The sequence below is a fragment of the Orbicella franksi genome, chromosome 13, assembly GCF_964199315.1.
Source record: "Orbicella franksi chromosome 13, jaOrbFran1.1, whole genome shotgun sequence".
Lineage (NCBI taxonomy): Eukaryota > Metazoa > Cnidaria > Anthozoa > Scleractinia > Merulinidae > Orbicella > Orbicella franksi.
In genome coordinates, this window is record NC_138157.1 from 20,151,021 (window position 1) to 20,173,520 (window position 22,500).

Consider the following 22,500-nt stretch of genomic DNA (forward strand, 5'->3'; position numbering starts at 1 on the left):
GTTTTAGCTTGTCTCCCCCAGTGCCTTTATTGTTTTCCCTCTTCCTACAATAGCCTGAAAGGGTGTCTAATGCCTTAATTGGATTACTGATGCTCGGGCTGCCACCTCTTGGTTGGGTTTTCAAGTTTTCTCCCCACCCCCACAATATTTGCTTCTCCTTTAGCATGTCAGCCTTTAGCTCTGATATTTTAATCTGTTGATTTTACCGCTCAAGGGCTGGTAGCTCTGCACAGCTTTAGAGCTGAGGTAGCCTATCACTCTAGCCTTGTTTAGCATCCACATTCCTTTGGCCCAAACCCTAGTGGCATCATATTCTGTCTTCACAGCCTAACCCATTTCACTGTTGCCTTTCCCTGAAGTCCTTAATCTTATTAATTTCAGTTTTGGGTGGCTAGGAGTTTCTAGGTTATGTTTGGGGCCTTGCTTTTGAGTATTCTGAGCATTGTCAATTGTTTCGGGTATTTAGGCTAAAAATTAACTTCTGGGCACAGAGCGTTTTTCCATCTCTGTCGCTCAAATACTGGAAAAATAATTTACTGCTTTATAAGGCATTTGAAATTTTTTCTGAAAAATTATCTGCTCTAAAGTAGTGAAGAAACAGTGGGCCTTTTACCACATGAAAGAAGGCAAAGTATCTTGGGAATCACTTAATATGTGCTTGTGGTAATAGTACATTATGGAAAACTGTTGCACACAGTTAGAAGAGATGGAAAAGCTGATCACAACAATAATGAACAACTTGTACAAAATAATTATCATATACCTGAGAGGATCACTGTAAGAGAGAACTGTAAGAGAGAATACCATAAGAGAGAACATTTTTTCTTCACTAATGGTTTTTAATTTGCGTTGTTCAATTTTTAGCACACTGAGGTGGAGATCATAACACTGAAGTACTTGTTACTGAAGGACACACAATGAGGTCATGACATGTATGAAGCTGCATCATAAGCTGGAAACAACACTAGAGGCCTACATTGCCACCCTACCCCTCAAACCTGCAGGTAATTACAACTTGAACTTCATCTACATTGTAAAAGCTGTCCATCCCAGGTATAGGTTGGGGTCTTCTCTTAATAACCTACAGGGTGTACATCTGTACCTGCTGCTGGGCAGGGTCCAATTTCAAGCCTTGTAGTCTGAACTGGTTGTACCTGTATACTCTGACCATACATGACATTTGCAGATACAGTTGAATCCATTTTTTTCAAGCCCCCAATTTTTCCAACCTAGTCCCCTCATTGTTTGAAGCAATTTTTAGTTCTCTTGGCAAATCTTTAGTAGAAATGTACCCTTGATTTTTTTTAGCTCCAGATATTTAGAGCCACTCCCCATTCTCGCAGCTGGTTCAAAAAAAAAAATACGATTGCATGCAGTATACTTAAAAATTTACAACCAAATTTTGGTGATATGTATTTCTGCAGAAGGTTTCTGTAGATGAGGACTACTTTCTTTTAATTTTACCCTGGGGGCTAAGACAGTTTAAACTTCTGAAGAATACTACAGGTCTTACAAGTTAAACCACTCATTTGGCCTCTATGTCGTGTTGGAGCAAATATATGCCAAGGAAGCCATTGAACTGTATAATATCTTTATTGAAATTAAACTTCTGTAGATAAAATACTATCATGGGCTATCCATGTACATAACATTCCCTGTCAAAGGTTTATTGCAAAAAGTTCAATTTATGCCTTGAAACAGGAATGTCCCATTTCAGATACAGGTCAAGAAAACATCACAGCGATGTCAGTGTCACTTAACAACTTAATTACACTTAGAACAGTTCACTTGTTTGTCTCACAAAACATCACGTATAGCAATGCTTTCTCTTAAAGGAAAGTCTCCGTGATTGGAGCGCTTGCTTCCCAATTCTCTGTCTCTGGGATGAAGTCATCGAGGAACATTTCCCTGATTGCAGCGCTTTCCTCCCAGTTTTCTGTCTCTGTGATGACCTCATCACAACTTAATTCTCGAGAAGCCTCCCATATTGCGAACTCATCGTCATCAAAGTCCAGGATGGGAAACAGGGGCGGCTGGGGCACCGCCTTGTTCATGTCATTCTGTGAGCGCACTCGACGTAGATTTTCCCGCCATTTTTTGGCTTTTTCCTTTGGATCACCGCACTGCAGATCATTCCGAAAGAAATTTGCCTTCCTTTCCATGGCTTGCAGTTTTTCCTCTAGCGCCATTTTGCGAATGCCACATTCACTGTAAAAAGAAGCAACGTGTTTTTAATTTAAGGCAGTTTATCTATGTACCCGGGGGTGAATAATATTGAAATGATTTGTAAGTTACTTAGCGCTAGGCAGTGGTGCGTTAATTTGTTCGTGTCCGAAAGATAACTAACTGTACATCTTACTACGATACGACTACGAAATTATTTTTTTAGGAAACTGAAATTTAAGACATAGGTTTCCCCACAGATGAATTGCAGTCTCGCTATCTGTCTACTGACAAAGGCCAAAAATATCGTTCCAGTAAATCCGTGCTGTAAGAGTTTGAATGATACGCTGTCGATTTGCTCTATTTAAAATTCTTACAGTTTTCCAGTCTCGTATTATTTTGTTGTTAGTTTTTCATACTCACATGATCTCAGACATCAACATCTGGCGCTTTTCTAAAGCTTGCCCCAGTCTACTCTCAGTGAGTTCTACTTGAGCCATCAGATGACTTCTGGTGTTTCTCGTCATCTCTTGCTTTTCCTCTGCAACTCTTTGTCGCTGCTCGCATAACTCTACAGTGCTCCTGTGTGCAAACATGGAAACAGTTAGCATGCCAATTACAAAGTTATTGTAAGACTTGGTTTCTTGCGCAAAACTTTCATATACAGTGTATATCATGAGAGCCTTGGTTGTTTGATAGTCGAATTTTCATTAAAAGCTAGAAAAGACGGGGGGACAGCGCGATGTTCTTTCTTGACAAAGGAACGGGAAAAATGAACACATCTAGTGAACTAATTTGAATCACAATAAATTCTAACCTTGTTGTTTGAATATCTTCCTCAATTATTCTGATTGTTTCATGCAAATTGCAGAGTTCATTTTCCATTTTTCTCCTGCGCGAAAACAAACATATCTGTTATCCGTAAAAACAACAGCAACAAAGAACTGAAAACTAAGCTAACAAGCATTTATAACGATTCTCACCTGGACTTGACTTTTCTTTGACTGGAACCAAAACAGTTTAAACGTCTTACGAATCGTAAAACACCCATACTCACAAATTTGAGAATAAAATATCAGGAGAAAATTTAACGCGCAACCTGAACAGTGTTTTTCAGCGAATGTGTCTACGTACGTTGAGTGACTATATTGTGATGTTTTTAACACGTCACGCTCGCGCTCGTGCGCGCGCAAGTTAAGGTTATTGCCATTCTCAAACAAAAGCTATTTGGGGTGGAAAATGTGGAACCTTCCTAATTAATTGGCCTGAGGATAAAAACAGTTGTCAACGCTTACACTATTTCACCTGAACTAAAATAATGAAAATAGCAGCATCCCTCGACTGAAGTGTTAGCGTCAATCGATTGTGATGGCACGCGCGCTCGGGCTCGCGCGAGTTAACGCGGCTCTTTTGCAGATGAAGATGGCTTGAATTTTTACTGTGTTATAACCTCACGATAAATTTGTAATCATTTCTGAAGGAGTAAATCGAAAGATTTCAAATCTGCACAGTTGCTTTGAAAAAGCCATGTATTGCTGTGGGAATTTGAGAACTTAAGGACAAATTAAGAGAGCCGTCACCGCGTATATCGTGAATATGTTCTGTTTTCTGAGAAAACTGTGCTTTCTTTTACGTATAACTTGTGTAAAAGGGAAGGAATGGAATTAACCATTAAGCAATGACAGTTCTGTCCCGTTCCTCCGTCGAAAAAAAAAAACAACTGTTCTTTATTTTTGACAATCTTCTGTTCAAATATTCCTTGAACGTGCATGGATGCTGCGATTTCAGGGTTTAGGAAAAAGGGTCAGAAAAATCTATCATTCTCTGACATTTCGCCTGGAAACCTGTTTCGATCTGGCGCAGGACAAGAGTTTATTGGGTTTTAACGGAATATCCCAACTCACTTTTAACAGAGGAACCTCACCCATTATGTAATGGAATATCCCTACTCACTTTTGAAGGGTGAATCCCCACCCCACACCCCCCACACCCCCTACCCCGCGCGGCGAGGGATTGGTTGGGTACGTTTACAGAAGTTTAATGTAGTGTTAGTATTTTCTATTCTGGCTCGCAAGTGCAATTATAAAAACCTATATCTCTTTTTTGACTTTAAAGTTGATTCCATTGTATCAATCCTGCTGATATTTATGATGAAAAAGTGTGACTAGGAGGTCATGATCACAAAGACATTGGAAACATTTGACAGAGTGGATGGAGGGCGTGGTATGTTGCTGTTGTGAGTAAACCCTTTGTATTCTTTTTCATTTTCTTTAGTATTGTGCTTTTAAATTTCTCCTTTCAATATTAATACATGGCAATCTTCGTTCTTTCCAAAGTGATTTTTTATTCGCTAGTTGTGCAATCTCATACTTACCAGCTGTCAGTACAATGTAACTATGATGGTTTTTGCGTATTACCGAACCTGAATTCACAATACACCTTATTCCAAAATGGCAGCCAGTTTATTATTCCTTTGTTTACATGGTAATTAGCCCTCTTTGCCTCGTCAACATGTGCAAAATACAAAAGAATTTTGAAGTGAAAATGAGGCAAAGAGGGCTAATTAACGTGCAAACATAACAATAATAAATTGGTCGCCATTTTGGAATAAAGTGTATTTGCCATTCAGAGGCCGTGTCAAGTCACTGAGCTGATATGGCTACGATATCATGGTCACTTTCAGGTGAAGTAATTTTTCCGGTAGAAAAATCGAAATGAGGTTTTACAAATATTAATCTCGAAATTAAAATTGCTCGTTTGTTTTCTGAAGATTTAACAGGCGCGTGTTTCCTAAGTGTTCCTTGTTATTGCTCCGCTTTTTGGTCGTAATGAATATACAGTGTAAATAATGATTAACAATATTGCTGTAACTGAATGCTGGGAAATTGTTTACATTTACTTCAGGTATTCAGTCAAGAAATGCAGTAAGGCTTGGACGAGCTGTTGATGATGTCATTTTGGATTGATCATACACCACGTATATCTTGAGTAACTTGCCGATACGTTAATATATCTACCGTATGTACCAGTGACAGGTTAGATATCTCTTACTTCTGAGAAATATTTTTTGTTACCGTATTGTGTAGCAAAAACTAATTTTTTAGGAGTTGAAAACTTGGACGTGAAAATAGTATTTTGCTACACTTAACTGTAGAAGGGACGACAAATGTTTACGATAACATAACAGAAATGAGGATGGATAGGACTGGGAAAGATTTAGACCGATAACAGTTTTCTTTCCCTAAAGTATTTTGGTTTACAAGGCGCGACAAGTTTACCGATACATATTTTCAGAACAGACGTGACTGTTTATGATACAGAAAACCTGCGAAATTCCAAGTCATTCAAATTGTTTATTCCAATAACATTAACAATACATATGATAATTTTATCGACTGTTGTTCTGTTATCAGTTCAATTTACATGTTTTTGTTGTTGTTGACGCACAGCTCGGTTAGGTTAATTTCTAAACTTACGTTCGTAATTTTTGCAGTAAATCGCTGAATAAAGGTTTATAATTCTATTAACTGTAGTTCTGAGATGTAAGAGCGATTTTTAGAACCTCTGAAAATTCATAATTGTGTCATCTTTCTCGTGGGTTTTGTAATATCTCTCTTTCGCGTTCGTTTAGCTTATAGTCTAGTTTCACAACTGCAGGTAAAGGCAATCGAGTGTCGTTACAACACACGGTACGGTAAAACTTTACTGGATTTTGTTAATATTGCCTTTACACAACAAGGCCGCTGTTATCAGAGCAAAATTGCACAAACGCCGCTGTTATCAGAGCAAAATAGCACAAAGTTCGTAAACTAAGATTATATTTTAATCACATCTTGAGAATTTAGTGGCGGACGTATAACGAAGGGTTACGGACTTCGTTTTATTTAGGTCTGATAACGAGTACATTGTTGTTTATTCTACGCGAAAGACGTGTACACTGAAAATAATTGAAAAACTTTTATTGTATTGTCTTTGTAATAATATTACAAAATTAGTTTTATCACTCTACAAATCTGTGTCAGTTTATTCAAAGCTATGCTTGCAAGACTTCTACAGATGCGTTACAAATGACGAGTTACAGAAAAGGAAAATTTTAATCTTGGGAGGAAAGCAAAAATTGATGTGGAACACCGCCACCACTACTAACTAGCTTTTATTTTATACTTTGTAGCAAGAGTCTAGAGCTCCCATCCTTGTGGTACAAAGGCCTCTAATACGCATGCGTACTAAGTGAGCGTCTTGATTGTAAGAAGTACACTGTATGTTGTAACTGTCACTAACTGATAACTTCGTGTAGTGTAACCCGAAGTTCGAACTTCGGGTTACAAAACACGAAATTACAGTCACTTACAGTCACCACAGACAGTATACTCGACTTCTTACAGCTAAGACGCTCACCTATTACGCATGCGTATTAGAGGCTACAGTACCACAAGGATGAGGACTCTTAAACTTTGCTATAAAGTATAAAAGAAATGCTAGTTAGTGGTGGTGGCGGGGAGGTGGCGGTGTTCCACATCAATTTTTGCCTTCATTCAAGGATTGAAATTTTTTTTTTTGAACACTTCTTGAAACTGGTCATTTTCAAGGCATCTGAAAGAGAGAGCGTGCTAGTGAACTTATACACAGGAAACGTTTCCCGCCAAAAGACGTAGAAAAATTTTACTCAAGAGTATGATACCAAACGCGCATGCGTAAGTCCAAAGTTGTACCAAAAGGATGGGATCTCGAAACTCTTGCTAAAAAGTAAGAAATAAATGCTAATTAGTGGTGGTTTGCCGAGAGGTGGTGGTTTTCCACATCCTTTTTTTGCTTGCCATCCAAGACTGACTTTCATCTTTGGCCATTTCTATGTCATCTGAAAAAGAGGAGAACCAGAATTTTAAACACAAGTATTTCCCGCTAAGAGTAATAATCCAAAAGTATTATCTAAAAGACATCTTAGACTTAAACAATCTTTCAAGTAGTGGAAAGACATTGATACAGTGGAACTAACCAAACAATATTTACTTTTACATTCACGTGTAGTTGTACCAAAAGTAGCGCTCTGTAAAACTAATCTTAGCGAAATTTGCTTGCATATCACCATGAAAGGCTTTGACCAGTTAAAATGTGTTTATCCTGTACCTTAACGTCGCTTAATGCGTGTCGAGTTTTATTGGCGTGAATGCTTGTCAATATTTACTGATTTGAATAAATCTGATAATAAAACAGCAAGTAGTTGCTTATTGACCCTGTCTTTTTAACTCAAACTTAATATTTTTTGTCAGCGATTTTAAATTTGATGTAAGCTTGAATTAACTGAATGTTTTGGTATTAACGAGGTCAAATTAAGCATAACTCAAATATTCAAATCCAGAGTAAACATGTTATTAATACGACTTACCTCACGCTCACAGACAAATGAAAAAAGGAACTTTCCCGACAGCGAGCAAAAGGTTTCGAAAGCCATCTTCACAAGTTTTAAAACTGTTTGCTGTTGATACCTAAACGAAACAAAAAGAATAATAAATGAAAAAGTAAAAGGCAAGAATGAATTCAAATACGATGCAAATTGTGCCGTTCACTGCTTGCGGTTATCACATCTATTACGTTTTCTTTTGCACAACATGCGATTTCACTGACTGCAATAAACTAACTTTATAAATACCAAAGCACAAACAACCAACGACATCGTCCTCTTCTCTACGACCATTAATGACAAAATTCGTTTTATCATCCAAGAGGGTTGCGAGAGATGTAACCATGACAAATTTATAATGACTTGGATGTTCTACAGTCTATATACGCGTTCGTGTCTGGATACGCAAGATCTTTTTTAATGAATGGTTGCGAAATAGAATGTCACCAAAAAAACATTCACTACAAAAGTAACATTGTGTGCGCCGCTTGCGTTCCTCCAGCTGACCATAGTGCGCGGTTAAAACTTGTATACATTGCTTTGCAAATTTTTGCCTCGTAATGTGTTAAAGGCGGGTGGCGCAGTGGTTTGGTGCGCGCCGGATTGCCAAGCATCAGGACCTCGCAGAGGCACTAGTTCGAATCCCGGTCCCGGCAAACGTAAGGACTTTTTTTTCTTTTTACGCACTCAAAAAAATTGACCAAACCTTCCCTCTGTGACAAATGTTCTATCAATTCTACAGCAGTAAAATCCAATTGCTTACAGTGAAGAAAAAAAGCGAAGAACTTCTGGCAATATATACTTTATGCTCAAAATGCGTCCACCTTATTTACTAATAATATATTTGGACTGGAAAAAAAAACCTCCGACATGGCTTCAACCGGCTTAACGAACTTTCTTCTGGTTTCGAAACTTAAGCTCGCTGTATCCGATGTTCTTGTTATCCGGCATTTTGTGCTTTATAGTATATGGCCACCAGGGTTTGTTGACAAATGTTATTCTTTTTTTATCTAAGTTCACTATTGTTCAAGAATACTTTCAACCTTGGTGATTCTTTTTTTATTTCACGAAACAATGTGTAATCCACGTTCCCAGACCCCAGACATCCCAGTGCCTAAAGCTAGTGCTCAGTCTCCCTGACGTTTTTGTGGTGTGAAGTTCTTTGCCTTGGCCCTCGTTTCACGGAATCACCATTCCTCTAAACATTCTCCGAGGGTCGAACCAGCACCCTTCATAATTGAAAGTTTACCCATTTATTATAAAATGTTGATATATTAATCATGTTGTAATCGGACAGCTACAGGATTCACTCCAGTACTGAAAGGAAGCGATGTATGATAAGAAAGTAGCCGACCATTTAAGAGAGTAATCTGCAAGCAAAGTTAAAACCGGTGCCAGCCCCTATATCGTTACTTGTATTTCTTCCTTCGCACTTGCGGTCGATACATAACCTGATATTGTGACTTGAATTATGTGGGGAGTAAGGATGCGTAGAAATAACTAATGAGCGCGAAAGGAGGAAATAGCCTCAACAGGATAGTGCACGCTTTTGTTTCTATTAAGACTGTCATCATGAATGTTCTATGGCCGAACAGTCAACGAAGAAAATTGTTTCTGCTTCTTTTAAAAAAAAAATCGGTAAAAACATTTAAAACTCAGCGAAGCTTTTAAGTTTGTTTTGCAGACTTGTAAGAGCGTGTTAAAACTTCTCATATACGGTTAAGATCTACAAAAGAACATTTTCGTCAAGGCTTCAAAGCGGCCTCGACGGATAGATTGTTTTAAAAATTCTTAAATTAAAAATGCAATTTAAAAGGGCAATTTAAACATTGGCCCACAATTTCAATCCTGACAACTATTACAATCAAACCAAATGTCAAGTGTCATGTGTTAAGTGACACATGACACTTGAGAGGTGTTACTTGACAAGCTTTGTCAAGTGATTTGTCAAGAGATACCCTCAGAAAATAAGTCGTTAGTAACTGTGGATGAAAGATAATTATGGAAGTTTCGCATGCATGCATAGTGGACCTATTTTTAGTGTTTCTGAGCTTACCTGCATTCTGGCGAAACGTAAGATTGACGCATTCAACACTTAAGCCACCTTTCATTTTTAAATCTGTGGAAGGTAACAAAACCATTTGAAAAGTGTTAAATCCAGGCAAAGCTATAGCGATGGCCATCTGCCCTATCATTGTTCATTTTATTACTTAGCGCGCGCTCTCATGCGTGACGTGGCGTGTGAATTTGCGTGCGCAGTAAGGATGCGCAGAAACAATTAGCGCAAACGTTCTTAAATCGGGGGACACTTCTTCTTCGCGTTAGGATCACAAGCTTGAATTTCGAATCAGGATTTTGAGTCAGGATTTCAAGCCAGAGATCGGTAGAAGTGCTTGCAGTTATCCAGCTTTGATGTCCCATTCTACTTCCCAGCAAATTTCCCTGTCAACATTTCCCAAGCAGCAGACACATAACCAGAGAATTTACACTTAACATGAACACACTAGGGAGTGATACAAGGGTCATATCTACACCTTCCGTGGGATGAAAATGGAGGCAGGGAGGGGGGGCATTGTGTTGTACAACCCACAGGTAACAAGGGTTAAGGTTAGATTAATGAGGATAGCCTCCAGTTATTCTAGCCAGCAAAACCCGTCTGGAGAAAACATGTTCCAAGGAGTACAACCGTTGCATGTCCCTGACTCGAGATCCGAGCTAGAAATACGACACGAAACCTGCCTTCAATTGAGAAGGCGAGTCTCTCCCTTAATTGATATTAAGATAACATACTGACTTGAATGGATGTCATAATAAAATAGCAAGTATGTGATAAATAATTTTGTCCCATTGACTGATCCAGACTAAACTATTTTGTCAGAGATTTTAAATTTGATAAACTTGGAATAGTCGAGTGTGTTGACATGAACGAGATAAGATTGGGCATAGCACAGATAATCACATCCACGTTCACGGTAAACATGTTAACATAACTTACTCGAGGAGCTTTTCCAGCAGCGTGCAGGACACCTTGGAAAGCGATCTTTTCAAACTTTGAAGATGCTCGTTGTTGATACCTAATACTAAACAAAGGAAAAAATTAATGTTTTATCCTTATCTTACTTAGTTATCAAGTTGCCGTTTTAAAATATAAGGGCAAGACTAAAACCAAAATAAAGACATCTACGTTTATTTTATTGTCCGTTACTGTTTGTTGCACAACAGTAATTTAACTGAATGCAATAAACTACCTTAAGATAAATCTATTTAAAACAAAATAATAACGTAAAATGTAAAACAATGTAAAAAGAGGTGTGGGACTATGATTTGGTTTTAAACTGACATAGGGATCTGTACAAAAATATTTGTACAGTCTATAGAACAAAAATGCTTATTACAGTCTGTAAAAAGATATTTATAAAATTACAGTACTGTAAACATATTTAAGAAATTATTCTGGAGGTACGTTTTTCTAATCAGTACAAGCATTATCAGATCTATAATTTTTTTCAGTAGATATATTTTCTCCCCAATACAAAAAATTATTTTCCACTTTAAAAAACCATTTTTCTTTCAACTTTTATCCTGCTTTGTTCTGACCTGGCTACTTCGTGTCAATACTGTGCTGGTTCATGTCCAACAGGCATGCCGCAGTGAAGACGTCTCATAATCAATACTTAGGACTATCGCCAGTTCAATCACCATTTTTTCACTACTTATTGTAGAGCGACAATTGACTTCAAGATTTACACCAGATATTTCACCTGACCCTCACCTGCAATTTTTGCCCCTCTTGTGGAACAAAAAGCAGCTTTTAATGTACTGAGAAATAGTTTTTGTACTGTACCAAATGCGGGTGGATGTTAATTAAGGCAGTTCTACATGTACACAAAGCAGACCTATTTTCAGCCACCATGAAGTTGCAAAGGGAGCTTACCTGTAAACTGCCGAAAGATTCTTCTGTACAACATTTTTGGCTTTTGATCATAAAACCTGTGGAAGTAAAAAAAGTTTTATTTAAAAGGGGTATTAATTTTTCTTTTCAGTTCCCGAGTCAACACTAGAACTATCATTCCAGATCAATTTTATAATCATATAGACAGTCCAATTATTCCTAAACGAGTCTTGTATCTTGTTCCGGCAATTTCCATGTAGGACCCAGACCAGTCTCAAGAACAAGTTTTTTTTTTTTTCTTGGGCCGATATATAATTTGGATGTAGGACCAGTCTATGCTTCACAGATCAAGAAACTCAGGAAGAGAATTTGCAGGGTGGAACCAGCTCCCTTGTGGGCCAGTTCTTACACCCAATATCTCTTGTGCAAAGTTCAAGATCCATTCAGCGCATGCAGACAGTCCAATTGGTCCTAAACAGAATTCTTATTTTGTACCAGCAATTTGGATGTAGGACCAGTCTATGCTTCACAGATCAAGAAACTCAGGAAGAGAATTTGCAGGGTGGAACCAGCTCCCTTATGGGCCAGTTCTTACACCCAATATCTCTTGTACAAAGCTCAAGATCCAATCAGCGCATGCAGTCAGTCCAATTGGTCCTAAACCGAATTCTTATTTTGTGCCAGCAATTTGGATGTAGGACTAGCCTATGCTTCACAGATCAAGAAACTCAGGAAGAGAATTTGCAGGGCGGAACCAGCTCCCTTGTGGGCCAGTTCTTACACCCAAGATCTCTTGTACAAAGCTCAAGATCCAATCAGCGCATGCAGTCAGTCCAATTGGTCCTAAACCGAATTCTTATTTTGTGCCAGCAATTTGGATGTAGGACTAGCCTATGCTTCACAGATCAAGAAACTCAGGAAGAGAATTTGCAGGGCGGAACCAGCTCCCTTGTGGGCCAGTTCTTACACCCAAGATCTCTTGTACAAAGCTCAAGATCCAATCAGCGCATGCAGTCAGTCCAATTGTTCTTAAACAGAATTCTTATCTTGTGCCGGCAGTTTGGATGTAGGACCAGTCTATGCTTCACAGATCAAGAAACTCAGGAAGAGAATTTGCAGGGTGGAACCAGTTCCCTCGTGGGCCAGTTCTTACACCCAATATCTCTTGTACAAAGCTCAAGATCCAATCAGCGCATGCAGACAGTCCAATTGGTCCTAAACAGAATTCTTATCTTGTGCCGGCAGTTTGGATGTAGGACCAGTCTATGCTTCACAGATCAAGAAACTCAGGAAGAGAATTTGCAGGGTGGAACCAGTTCCCTCGTGGGCCAGTTCTTACACCCAATATCTCTTGTACAAAGCTCAAGATCCAATCAGCGCATGCAGACAGTCCAATTGGTCCTAAACAGAATTCTTATCTTGTGCCGGCAGTTTGGATGTAGGACCAGTCTATGCTTCACAGATCAAGAAACTCAGGAAGAGAATTTGCAGGATGGAACCAGCTCCCTTGTGGGCCAGTTCTTACACCCAATATCTCTTGTACAAAGCTCAAGATCCATTCAGCGCATGCAGACAGTCCAATTGTTCTTAAACAGAATTTTTGTCTTCTGCCGGCAATTTGGATGTAGGACCAGTCTATGCTTCACAGATCAAGAAACTCAGGAAGAGAATTTGCAGGGTGGAACCAGCTCCCTTGTGGGCAGTTCTTACACCCAAGATCTCTTGTACAAAGCTCAAGATCCAATCAGCGCATGCAGTCAGTCCAATTGGTCCTAAACCGAATTCTTATTTTGTGCCAGCAATTTGGATGTAGGACTAGCCTATGCTTCACAGATCAAGAAACTCAGGAAGAGAATTTGCAGGGCGGAACCAGCTCCCTTGTGGGCCAGTTCTTACACCCAAGATCTCTTGTACAAGGCTCAAGATCCAATCAGCGCATGCAGACAGTCCAATTGATCTTAAACAGAATTTTTGTCTTCTGCCGGCAATTTGGATGTATATTAGGACCAGTCTATGCTTCACAGATCAGGAGACACAAGAAGAGAATTTGCAGGGTGGAACCAGCTCCCTTGTGGGCCAGTTCTTACACCCAAGACCTCTTGTACAAAGCTCAAGATCCATTTAGCACATGCAGACAGTCCAATTGTTCCGAAATTAAGGAATTATTTATTTTTGTGCTAACAATTTGGCTGATGTAGGACCAGTCAGTGCTTCACAAATCAATAAACTTAGGAAGGAAATTTTCAGGGTGGAACCACCATCCAGGGTGGGCCAGTTCGTCATCTATTGTACAAAGCTCAAGATACATTCAGCGCATACACACAGTCCAAATTCTAGACACGTTTCTATCTTGCCTGTCTTACAGATCAACAAACTCAAGGGGAAAATTTGCTTACCAGCTCCTCTTTGCGTACATATAAAAGACAGTCTAATTTCTAAACAAGTTTGAATCTTTGTCGAGCAATTTTGCGTGGCAGAAGTCTTTACCTAACAGATCAAGAAACTCAGAAAACTCAACCTTAGTAAGCAAGCTTAGACTTACTGACTTTTTGATTTCAATCTGTGGAAACCCACAGTTGGTAAAATATCCTCTGACCATTCTGAAAGTAAAGGTGGCAGTTTTAAATTAGTCGTCGTTTTCTCTTTACCTCCAGGTGGTTACCTAAGCTCAGTAGTCACCTAGAGCAAGGGGAATAAACTGCAGTATCAAATTTGTCCTTCTGAGTGCATCAAACTGTAAAATACTTTTTTTCTCCTTGTCCCAAATCATGAAAGAACGAGAACTGGACAAAATAGTTATCGCTGAAGTACGGGTTCGCCAATTCGCGCCTCCAACTTTTCGCATCGCCCTACAGGCACGTTTCTTAAACCTTAGAGAAATTCACCTAAACTCTCATCGTTATTGTACAAATGCTATTGACTAATTCTTAATTGTGAATGTTGTCTTTATATGATTTGTTTTGGTTTAACTGAAGCAAGATGATTTAACAAATTGACGTCAGTTTTTCATGGGTCTGTCCTGTTATTGACCATGAATTTCGTCATAACATTGTCAAAGTAGCTGTGGATCCACGATACGATAGCAGAAAGGCGTCACTTATAGAGGGTGGGTGATGTAATTTTCAACCTTCATTTAGAGGTGGGTCACTCAGTTTTGTATCAAATGGATGGGGTGGGTCATGTGTTTTCTATCCACCTCACTTTCAAATGCTCCAGTCCACTTCCCCCTCCCACCCCTCATATTTTTTGAGAAGTCCCCAAGGTGTCACCAAAAAACGTTTGTTAATACACCTTTTGCTGTTCATTTACAGAAAATAAACATTCATTTGTGTCCAAGTTTCTTTCATTATGATCATTAAACTCTCAGTAACACCAATATGACCTTCATTTGCGCGTAAGGAACGTTCAAGAAAAACATTTACATATGCATTAACATTCAAAATCATCAAAAGAAAAACAATACCTTCATTTGACATTCATTGACTCTAAGTGTATTTTCATTTTGGTCGAAAAAAAATTCGTTGTCACGAAACGACAATCATTTACACTTTACGACATTCAGTTTTCAACAAAAGACTTTCAATAACACAATTTGCACGAGAACTAACATTCAATTGCATTATTATGCAACCATATACATGAAGGTAACAATCTTTAATGCGGCGAATGAAGGTCATATTGGTACCCCGTACTGCTGCGCTATGAACTGCGCTCCTCGTTAAAAATTTGTGATCCTGGCAGTCATAAATTACGTCATATTGGTGTTACTGAGAGTTTAATGATCATAATGAAAGAAACTTGGACACAAATGAATGTTTATTTTCTGTAAATGAACAGCAAAAGGTGTAGTTTGAAACCAATCTGCGGCCTTACGTGAGTATTAAATTACGCATGAAGCCTTTCTATGAATTTCATTAGATTGTAAGACCGCATCAAAAAAAAGGCAAGTTAGGATCGACAAAAGAAGCACTGAGGGGAGTTTGGTTAAAAGGGAACTAAACGCATCTGAAGAAGAGCGGGAACAAATACCCTCTCCCACCCCTCCCTCCTTTCACTTGGTTATCAGTTACCTGTAATGATGTTTTATTCGACATTTAAATGTTTTAGAGGGTGTGGTGTCGGCGTAAAATTGAAAACTGTTCCAAGATCCCCGCCCCGTACTGCTGCGCTATGAACTGCGCTCCTCGTTAAAAATTTGTGATCCTGGCAGTCATAAATTACGTCATTGCTTAATCCAAGATGGCGACTGGTAGTCCGCGCTTAACAAGAACGGACGAGAATTTCCTTGAAGCAAATTTTACTCTTTTGTGCTCAGTTATTCGTCCAAATGGAAAACAAATTGATGAACTAAACTTAACTACGAAAAATAATGTGAACTCTTTACCTTTGGTGATGAACACTTCCCGAGATGCATTCTTCCAGTTGTGTTTTCCGCAAGACCTCTACTGTGATTCTCTGTTGCTTCTCAGTATTTTCTTTTCCCGTAGAAACAAACTGGCTGCACCAGTGATTTGAAATCCCTCTTGCGTTCTCTGTTTCTCCATTAAGCACAAAGATTCTGCAAGTTGTTGTCTCAATCCGTTTGCTGTAGAGCTCTTCGATATTGACTTGTTTACGAAAACGAGCTAACTCCAAATTATTCAAAATTCAATAAAGTTTCTAAAAGCGTGCTCGGTGCAAAGTTAAAATTAGCATATACAAATTTCCAGATATCGGTGAGGTCCTTTAGGGATTTGGTAGGATACCACATGGCCATACATGTCTAGTTAATAATATCAATTTGTATTGTATTTCAGTCATCGTTCGTTATTCAAACTAGATTTTTTTCCACATCAATGTAAAGATAGAAAATTCACCGTTGTGGCTCAAGTTCTTCATGAACGTAGAATTTTTTTATTTCACGCTGTTGTTATTTTTTTTTTTTACAGATGACTGCTATGAAATGTACCAGGATATTTTATACACGTGCACAGCCATTGTGACTAGCTAGCTGCTCATTCATAATACTTTTGTTTAGTGGTGTTTTCTTCGCCATCTCGAGGTATCATTCGCGTAAATCCCTGATTGGCTGAACAACTTGTGCTTTATTGTAATTGATAAATCGAAGTCAACACTGATAACTAATAAAACGAGACAAACATTCTGCACAGAGCTTCAAGAGAGAAAAATGGGCATGGCTTATTATTTGTCTATCTCATTCAGTTATACCTGCGATCAGGGAAGATTTTCCGCGCTCCATATTTTCTTCTTGCCTTTTACTGGTCGCTCAAACAACTACGCCCTGTGTTTGCGTGAGACCGCATAAAGAAATGTATGACAGCCTCATTACCAAGGTCTTTTTTCTTCCCCACAGCGCGAAAAAACTCGGCCTGATAGCCGGTCACCATAACTTAAGCACACAGACCTTGAAACATCATAGCAAGAGGGGAGGGCGGGAGGAGGGAAGAAGGTACTGGAGGTGTTTTGGTTCAAATTTATTGGCAAGAGAAAACTGGTAAAGGGTATTTTCGAGTATCGACATCTCTTTATTCGCTCTTAGAATTTCTTTTAAAATTCCTCGAGAAGAAAAGACATACCATGCACCCAGGGTAGGCAGTCACCTAATTTTTTTTAGATCTGGCGACTATTTATGCATTGAGAGTTTTCTGGTAGTTTTTTTTTTTTCGTGTGAAGTATGGTCAGTGTGTTAAGGAATCTTTCTTGAGGGTTGACTAAAAAGTATAACACAGATTTCTCATTTTTTATGCCAAACAATTACATCAGTTTCATTTATAAATGTAAACTACATACAAAGGACAAAGAGAATTTCCGTTTCATGCAGAGAAAGAAGGGTGTTAAAGTGAAGCGAGCGGCGGGTGGGGGGGAGGAGGGAAGCCGAGCGAGATCTGGGAAAGAAAGCTAGCACGATATCCCAGACTGCAAACAACTTGCTCCCCTCGCCAAGCTTTTACCACGCCCTTTATCCCTGTACGAAGCTTATGCATTTATTTTACCAAGCTGTTTCAGTCCTCTTTAACTTTAAACCATCAGTGTTTACGCTTGGTTTAAAATAACCGGAGCTGATTGCCTACCATAGATAACAATTCTGCTGGTTTTTTTCGGGATTTGCATTAAATCTGGTCCATCTTAAAAAATATTGAAAAAGAGTATCACTGAGATCGTGACGAAGCTCTTTGAGTTTTTAAACGCTATTTTTAAGTTTACCACTTAGTAGACGTGGTAATTCGATAGTGCAGTATGGTGTCCACCAAAAATGCCAGAAAAGAAATGAATCCAAGAATCTGAAGAATAGAAAGAGGATGCAATTAGGAATAGAGGGTTATGGAATTGACCTATAATGTATTTGATGAAAGCGCAGAACTGGGCCTTAGAAGGCTTGAGAGAACTTGCTGAGATTCCCTGGCAATATCATTATTAAAGTAAGGGAAATTAAATAATTGGCTTAGAGTTGAGGCTCAGCCTGAGAGGATGAAGAGTGGGTGAGATAATCCCCAATATAGACCTCATTCCTAAGGTAATCCCTCTCAGGCTATTTTTTAGAACACTTCCGGGTTCAAAAATTTTAGAAATCTAGAAATATTCAATCCTGTGACGCAGACTTCGTTCACGCTGACGGCCCATGCGGCTTTACATGCATTTTCGCGAAAACATCCCGCAACGCGTGGAATAGCATTACTGTAGAAGCTGAAAAACTGAACACCATGTCCAAAACTGACTTCAGAGGGATTACCTTGGGAACGAAGCCTATATGGGGGATTTAATTAACTCTCCAATCCTCTCTCTAATGTCGACCCTGCTATCGAACAAACGATTTCAAACTGTCAAGTGTGTTAACAAGCTACACATACTCTCTTTAAAGTAGTCCAATTATTTCCCGTCTGAGAAAGTTTCTTTGCCTGTTCGTCTAGTTGTATGTCTTATAACACATATGTGTATTCACGCGACGCCAGCTGGACTACTCGCATACTGAACATGACGTTTATCCCAACAGCCTCGTTATCTTGTTTCCAGAGTTCTCTCTCTTTCTATGGGAGAGAAAACGTGGTAACTGCTGCTAAAATTGCGAACGTCCAATTCATGGATATAGATTTTTAAGAACGTTTCCCAAGCCATATCGAAATTCCCCAGCCTTACACAGGACGGCATCAGTTTGGCAATTGAATAACGGCAAATTAGAGGAAAAAGAAAGTTCATACCACGGCCGCCTGAGCGTGTTGGTAGCGCCACTCAATGCGTTCATCTGTAGAGTCATCCCAATTGTCTTCTTGTAGCTGGAAAACAACTTCACTGAAAAATCCTGAAGTAACAGCACAGAACACAGTCCAGATCAGCGAGAACCCCGTCACCTGACATGACAAACAAGCAAAAAAAATAAAATTAAAATTGAGATATTCCTATTGTTTCATTGATACAATTTTATATTTCTTTCTGTTTTAATTCTAGTTGTTTATTTTTGTCATCATATTTTAGACTAACCCCAATACAAATCTAAGATAATTACAACGTGTGATCTTTAAATATTTTGAAGGGTAACTCTATATATAAGATAACATTGAGTCATGTTACGATATGCTAAATAACGCATGGTATTGTCAACTTGCATTGTAAGGTTAGTACTGTGAGTAGTATGTTGCTGTTTTATGTAATGATAGTATCGTAAATAGGGTTGGTATTGCGAGTGATAAAAATAACATTAAAAAAAAAACCTATACGTAAGTATTCTGGGCCGTTTTAAAAGATCGAAAACGAAAGCTCTGATGATGAGTTCATGGCTAGACTTGTTCTTTTGTTCAAAAATAAAACGGATCAGGTCTTGTTCATGGTGAGTAATGGCGAAGGAATCATGTATTAAGATACACTAATCTACTTAATAAGTGCATCTTTTGATCCCAGACCATCTTTTTTTTAATCCCTGGTCCCCCATCTTTTGACCCGACCATCTCTCTAATTCTTAAAATTAACTATGGAACCTTGTGCTGCGCATTCAAAGCTACACCAGACGATGCTAACTTTTAAGAGATAATGGCAGAACAGTGTTAAAACGTACTGTATGTAGAGCATATCGCTACAAAGTAAAGTTTGTGTTCTGCTTTGCAGATTGAGATAAAAAGTAGCACTGATATACTTACAAACAGAGCCCATCCCTTGGGTGATCCACACCTCTTATTCAAGTTAAACAAAAAGCTGACAAACACGACAAACACGACCGCAAGTCCGACAACGAACACCACATAAAACGGGGATGCCCGTTCAAACTCCCACTCAGACAGGTTTGACAGGCCGTCGTCTTTGTGGTACTGAGCTGCACAGGCTATTGCGGCGGACAGAAGGGCCTGAAATGTAAAATATGACTTAAGGTGGCTCGATAGGCCAAAAATCGAAAAAAAAGTGTATTTTGTGACTTTGCATTTTATAGTATCTTTAGCCATTGTACTTCAATAGCAGCTCGATATTTTTGCCCTATAGTGCGTAATTTGCCCAAAATTGCGAAGTTTGAGCTTGTTCTTGATCGGTTACTATGGTAACCAATGTTGTTTACGCGTTGTTTTGATGCAAAAAAGGGCGATTTTTCTGCTCTGATTCATCTGTGAGTGCCCTCAAGCGATGGGAAGACTGGTAACAAGTTCAGGCTAAAGCGGGGACATTTCGTTGTGCAATTACACGACATCGTTTTAGACATAAAACGTGGAAGCGACGAAAGCCATTGTTTACAGTTTAGTTCGTGAAATATTCTTAGCGAAACATGCCTCCAACGAAAGTTCACAGTAGAAAAAGAAAAAAGAGAAGATTTACTGGTAACCAGTACACAAAGAAAAGTAATTCTTCAACCGAAGCTGCTTCTGTGTCGAAAGAATCGACCGAGAAAAGCGACGAGTCGAGTGGGGATGAAGAGCACGCGGCGAGAGGCGTGAAGTCCGAAAGCTTCAAATCCTTGCCAGCTTCAGTGCGAAAACTGAAACCACCATCGGATGATTCTTCCGAGGAAAGCTCCGAAAATGAAGGTGAAATCCTGCAAGGCTTTAGAATTGTTGACATCTCTGTTCTTGCCACGGTATTTGAGTCTTTACCTTGCCCTTCTTGTAAACGTGTAGCTCTTTCGCTCGAGGAAGATGAAGATTCCAAAATGGGTCTGGCTTCTCTTCTCATTTTAAAGTGCACTGGAGGTAAATGTTCATTTACTCGCCAATTTTACACTTCTGCTAAAATACAGAATAAACAAGCCTTTGAGGTGAACAGGAGAGCTGTGTTAGCTATGAGAAACATTGGTGTTGGTCACCAAGGACTTGTGAAGTTCACATGTGTCATGAACATGTTGCCACCCATGAATGAGAACGCTTACCGTGACCATGTGAAAGCTGTGCGAGATGCAACCGAATCTGTTGCTAAAGAAAGCATGTCTAAAGCAGCAAATGATGTAAAAGAGTTTTATGAACCCAATGAAGAAGGCTTGTATGACATTGCTGTGTCAGGAGACGGAACGTGGCGAAAGAGAGGATTTTCCTCAGCATATGGTGTAGTGACAGCACTTTCCACAGTCACAGGAAAGGCTCTGGACTGCGAGGTTATGTCAAAAGAATGCAGGCAGTGTATGCAATGGAGGGGGAAAGAGAGATCAGCAGAATTTCATGAGTGGTGGGATGGCCATCAACATGAATGTCATGCAAATTTTGAAGGCTCTTCAGGATCAATGGATGCTTCCGGGATTCTGAACATTTTTCAACGGTCTGTTGAGGGCCATGGCATGCGGTACGTGGAGTTCCTTGGAGATGGTGACAGTAAAGCACACAAGCTTTTAGTACAAGAAGCTGTCTATGGAGATGTAGCCATCGAAAAACTTGAATGTGTGGGCCACGTACAGAAGCGTTTGGGTTCACGCCTACGTTCACTCAAAAAGAGACTGGGCAAGACTCCTTTAGCTGACGGCAAACCAATTGGTGGAGCAGGGAGACTGACAGACAAAAGAATAGATAAACTCCAAGTTTATTTTGGAAAGGCCATCAGGCAGAACACCCATAACATAACAGCAATGCAGAATGCAGTGATGGCCATTTGGCATCACAGCAGATCTACGGATGAAAACCCTGATCATGACCTGTGTCCAGAAGGAGAAGACTCCTGGTGTGGGTTCCAAAGGGACATTGCCAAGGGAACAGCAGATTATGCCCACAAAGAGCCCATGAAAGAGGCTGTGGCAAATGCCATCTTGCCAACATTTGAAGCCCTTAGTGAGGAGAGCCTTCTATCAAAGTGCACACACGGTGGAACACAAAACCAAAATGAGAGTGTCAATGGGCTGATTTGGCAGCGTGCTACGAAAGAGACCCACTCAAGTCTGCCAACTGTTGAGACTGCAACCTTTTTGGGAGTAGCTCATTTTAATGATGGCTCAACATGCCTTATTTCAGTACTAAAACACCTTGGAATTGTGCCTGGTGTCCACTGCAAGAGGAGTTGCGCAAAGCTAGACAGTGACAGAATTCGTCATTCGCGAAGAAAGAGTGGGGAACTGGCCAAGAAACGGCGAAAGAACATTAGAAAATGGAAAAAGGGTTACACAGATACCCTAGAAGCAAATGAAGGACCCTCCTATGAGGCTGGGGCCTTTTAAGAGACTAAAAAAATTCAAATCCTAGTGGTAATTAAGTGTATCAACTTTAAGTCTTATTTTCTAAAATATGCAAATTTTCATGATTTTGAACACTGGGAACACTGTTTTGTAAAAAGTATTTAAGGTAACGGTGTGAAATTTTCAGAGAACCTATAAGACAGTCATAGCTGTGAAATGACCCACTCTTGTGTTGATCTGACCATTATTGCAGGAGTTATTAGCAATGAAATTTGCGTAGACCATGGCAAATTTTCCATGTTTCAGTAGCTGGTCATAACTTTAAACATATTTGAGGTTTTTACGTGAAAGTGGCTCATTTCACAGTCAACAATATTATATACAAGCTTGCAAAACTTGGACTTTATGCTGTGTTTCTCAGTTGAGATATTTGGTTCCTAAAATACCTTATTTTCAAAGGTTCGGAAATGGGTGTGG

The 22,500-nt window shown here is 39.3% G+C and overlaps 3 protein-coding genes and 1 long non-coding RNA gene across 6 annotated transcripts in view; 2 read left to right on the top strand and 2 right to left on the bottom strand.

The window, feature by feature from the left end:
* The window catches only part of LOC145464933 (uncharacterized), a 19,357-nt gene extending 12,930 nt beyond the window's left edge, over nucleotides 1-6,427 (top strand). Inside the window, exons 3-5 of one of the 2 annotated variants that reach the window (XR_014041472.1) lie at nucleotides 865-1,053; nucleotides 4,279-4,399; nucleotides 5,068-6,427. This is a non-coding gene — a long non-coding RNA (uncharacterized LOC145464933). Of the gene's footprint in view, nucleotides 1-864; nucleotides 1,054-4,278; nucleotides 4,661-5,067 lie in introns of those variants that run through there. The other variant, XR_014041473.1, reaches the window with a different exon arrangement.
* LOC145464932 (uncharacterized) lies at nucleotides 1,053-2,851 on the bottom strand. The gene has a single exon (XM_081448744.1). It carries the CDS (start codon nucleotides 2,187-2,189, stop codon nucleotides 1,830-1,832), a length of 360 nt encoding a protein of 119 aa, XP_081304870.1. The 5' UTR covers nucleotides 2,190-2,851; the 3' UTR covers nucleotides 1,053-1,829.
* A 10,678-nt stretch (nucleotides 6,428-17,105) lies between the features above and the next one.
* Nucleotides 17,106-22,500, bottom strand: part of LOC145465701 (uncharacterized) — a 6,003-nt gene continuing 608 nt past the window's right edge. The window contains exons 2-4 of one of the 2 annotated variants that reach the window (XM_081449472.1): nucleotides 19,586-19,789; nucleotides 18,653-18,802; nucleotides 17,106-17,737 (exon numbers count right to left, since the gene is read on the bottom strand). In XM_081449472.1, the coding sequence (XP_081305598.1) occupies nucleotides 17,657-17,737; nucleotides 18,653-18,802; nucleotides 19,586-19,789 (435 nt within the window). In that variant the 3' untranslated portion in view covers nucleotides 17,106-17,656. Of the gene's footprint in view, nucleotides 17,738-18,652; nucleotides 18,803-19,585; nucleotides 19,808-22,500 lie in introns of both variants that reach the window. The other variant, XM_081449471.1, reaches the window with a different exon arrangement.
* The window catches only part of LOC145465700 (uncharacterized), a 2,862-nt gene continuing 176 nt past the window's right edge, over nucleotides 19,815-22,500 (top strand). The window contains exon 1 of the mRNA XM_081449470.1: nucleotides 19,815-22,500. This exon is cut by the window's right edge and continues 176 nt beyond it. Coding sequence (XP_081305596.1) covers nucleotides 20,200-22,065 — 1,866 coding nt within the window. The 5' untranslated portion in view covers nucleotides 19,815-20,199 and the 3' untranslated portion in view covers nucleotides 22,066-22,500.

What these genes read in the sequence shown, in the direction of transcription:
- LOC145464932 (XM_081448744.1), bottom strand. Translation starts at nt 2,189, where the DNA reads ATGGCGCTAGAGGAAAAACTGCAAGCCATGGAAAGGAAGGCAAATTTC.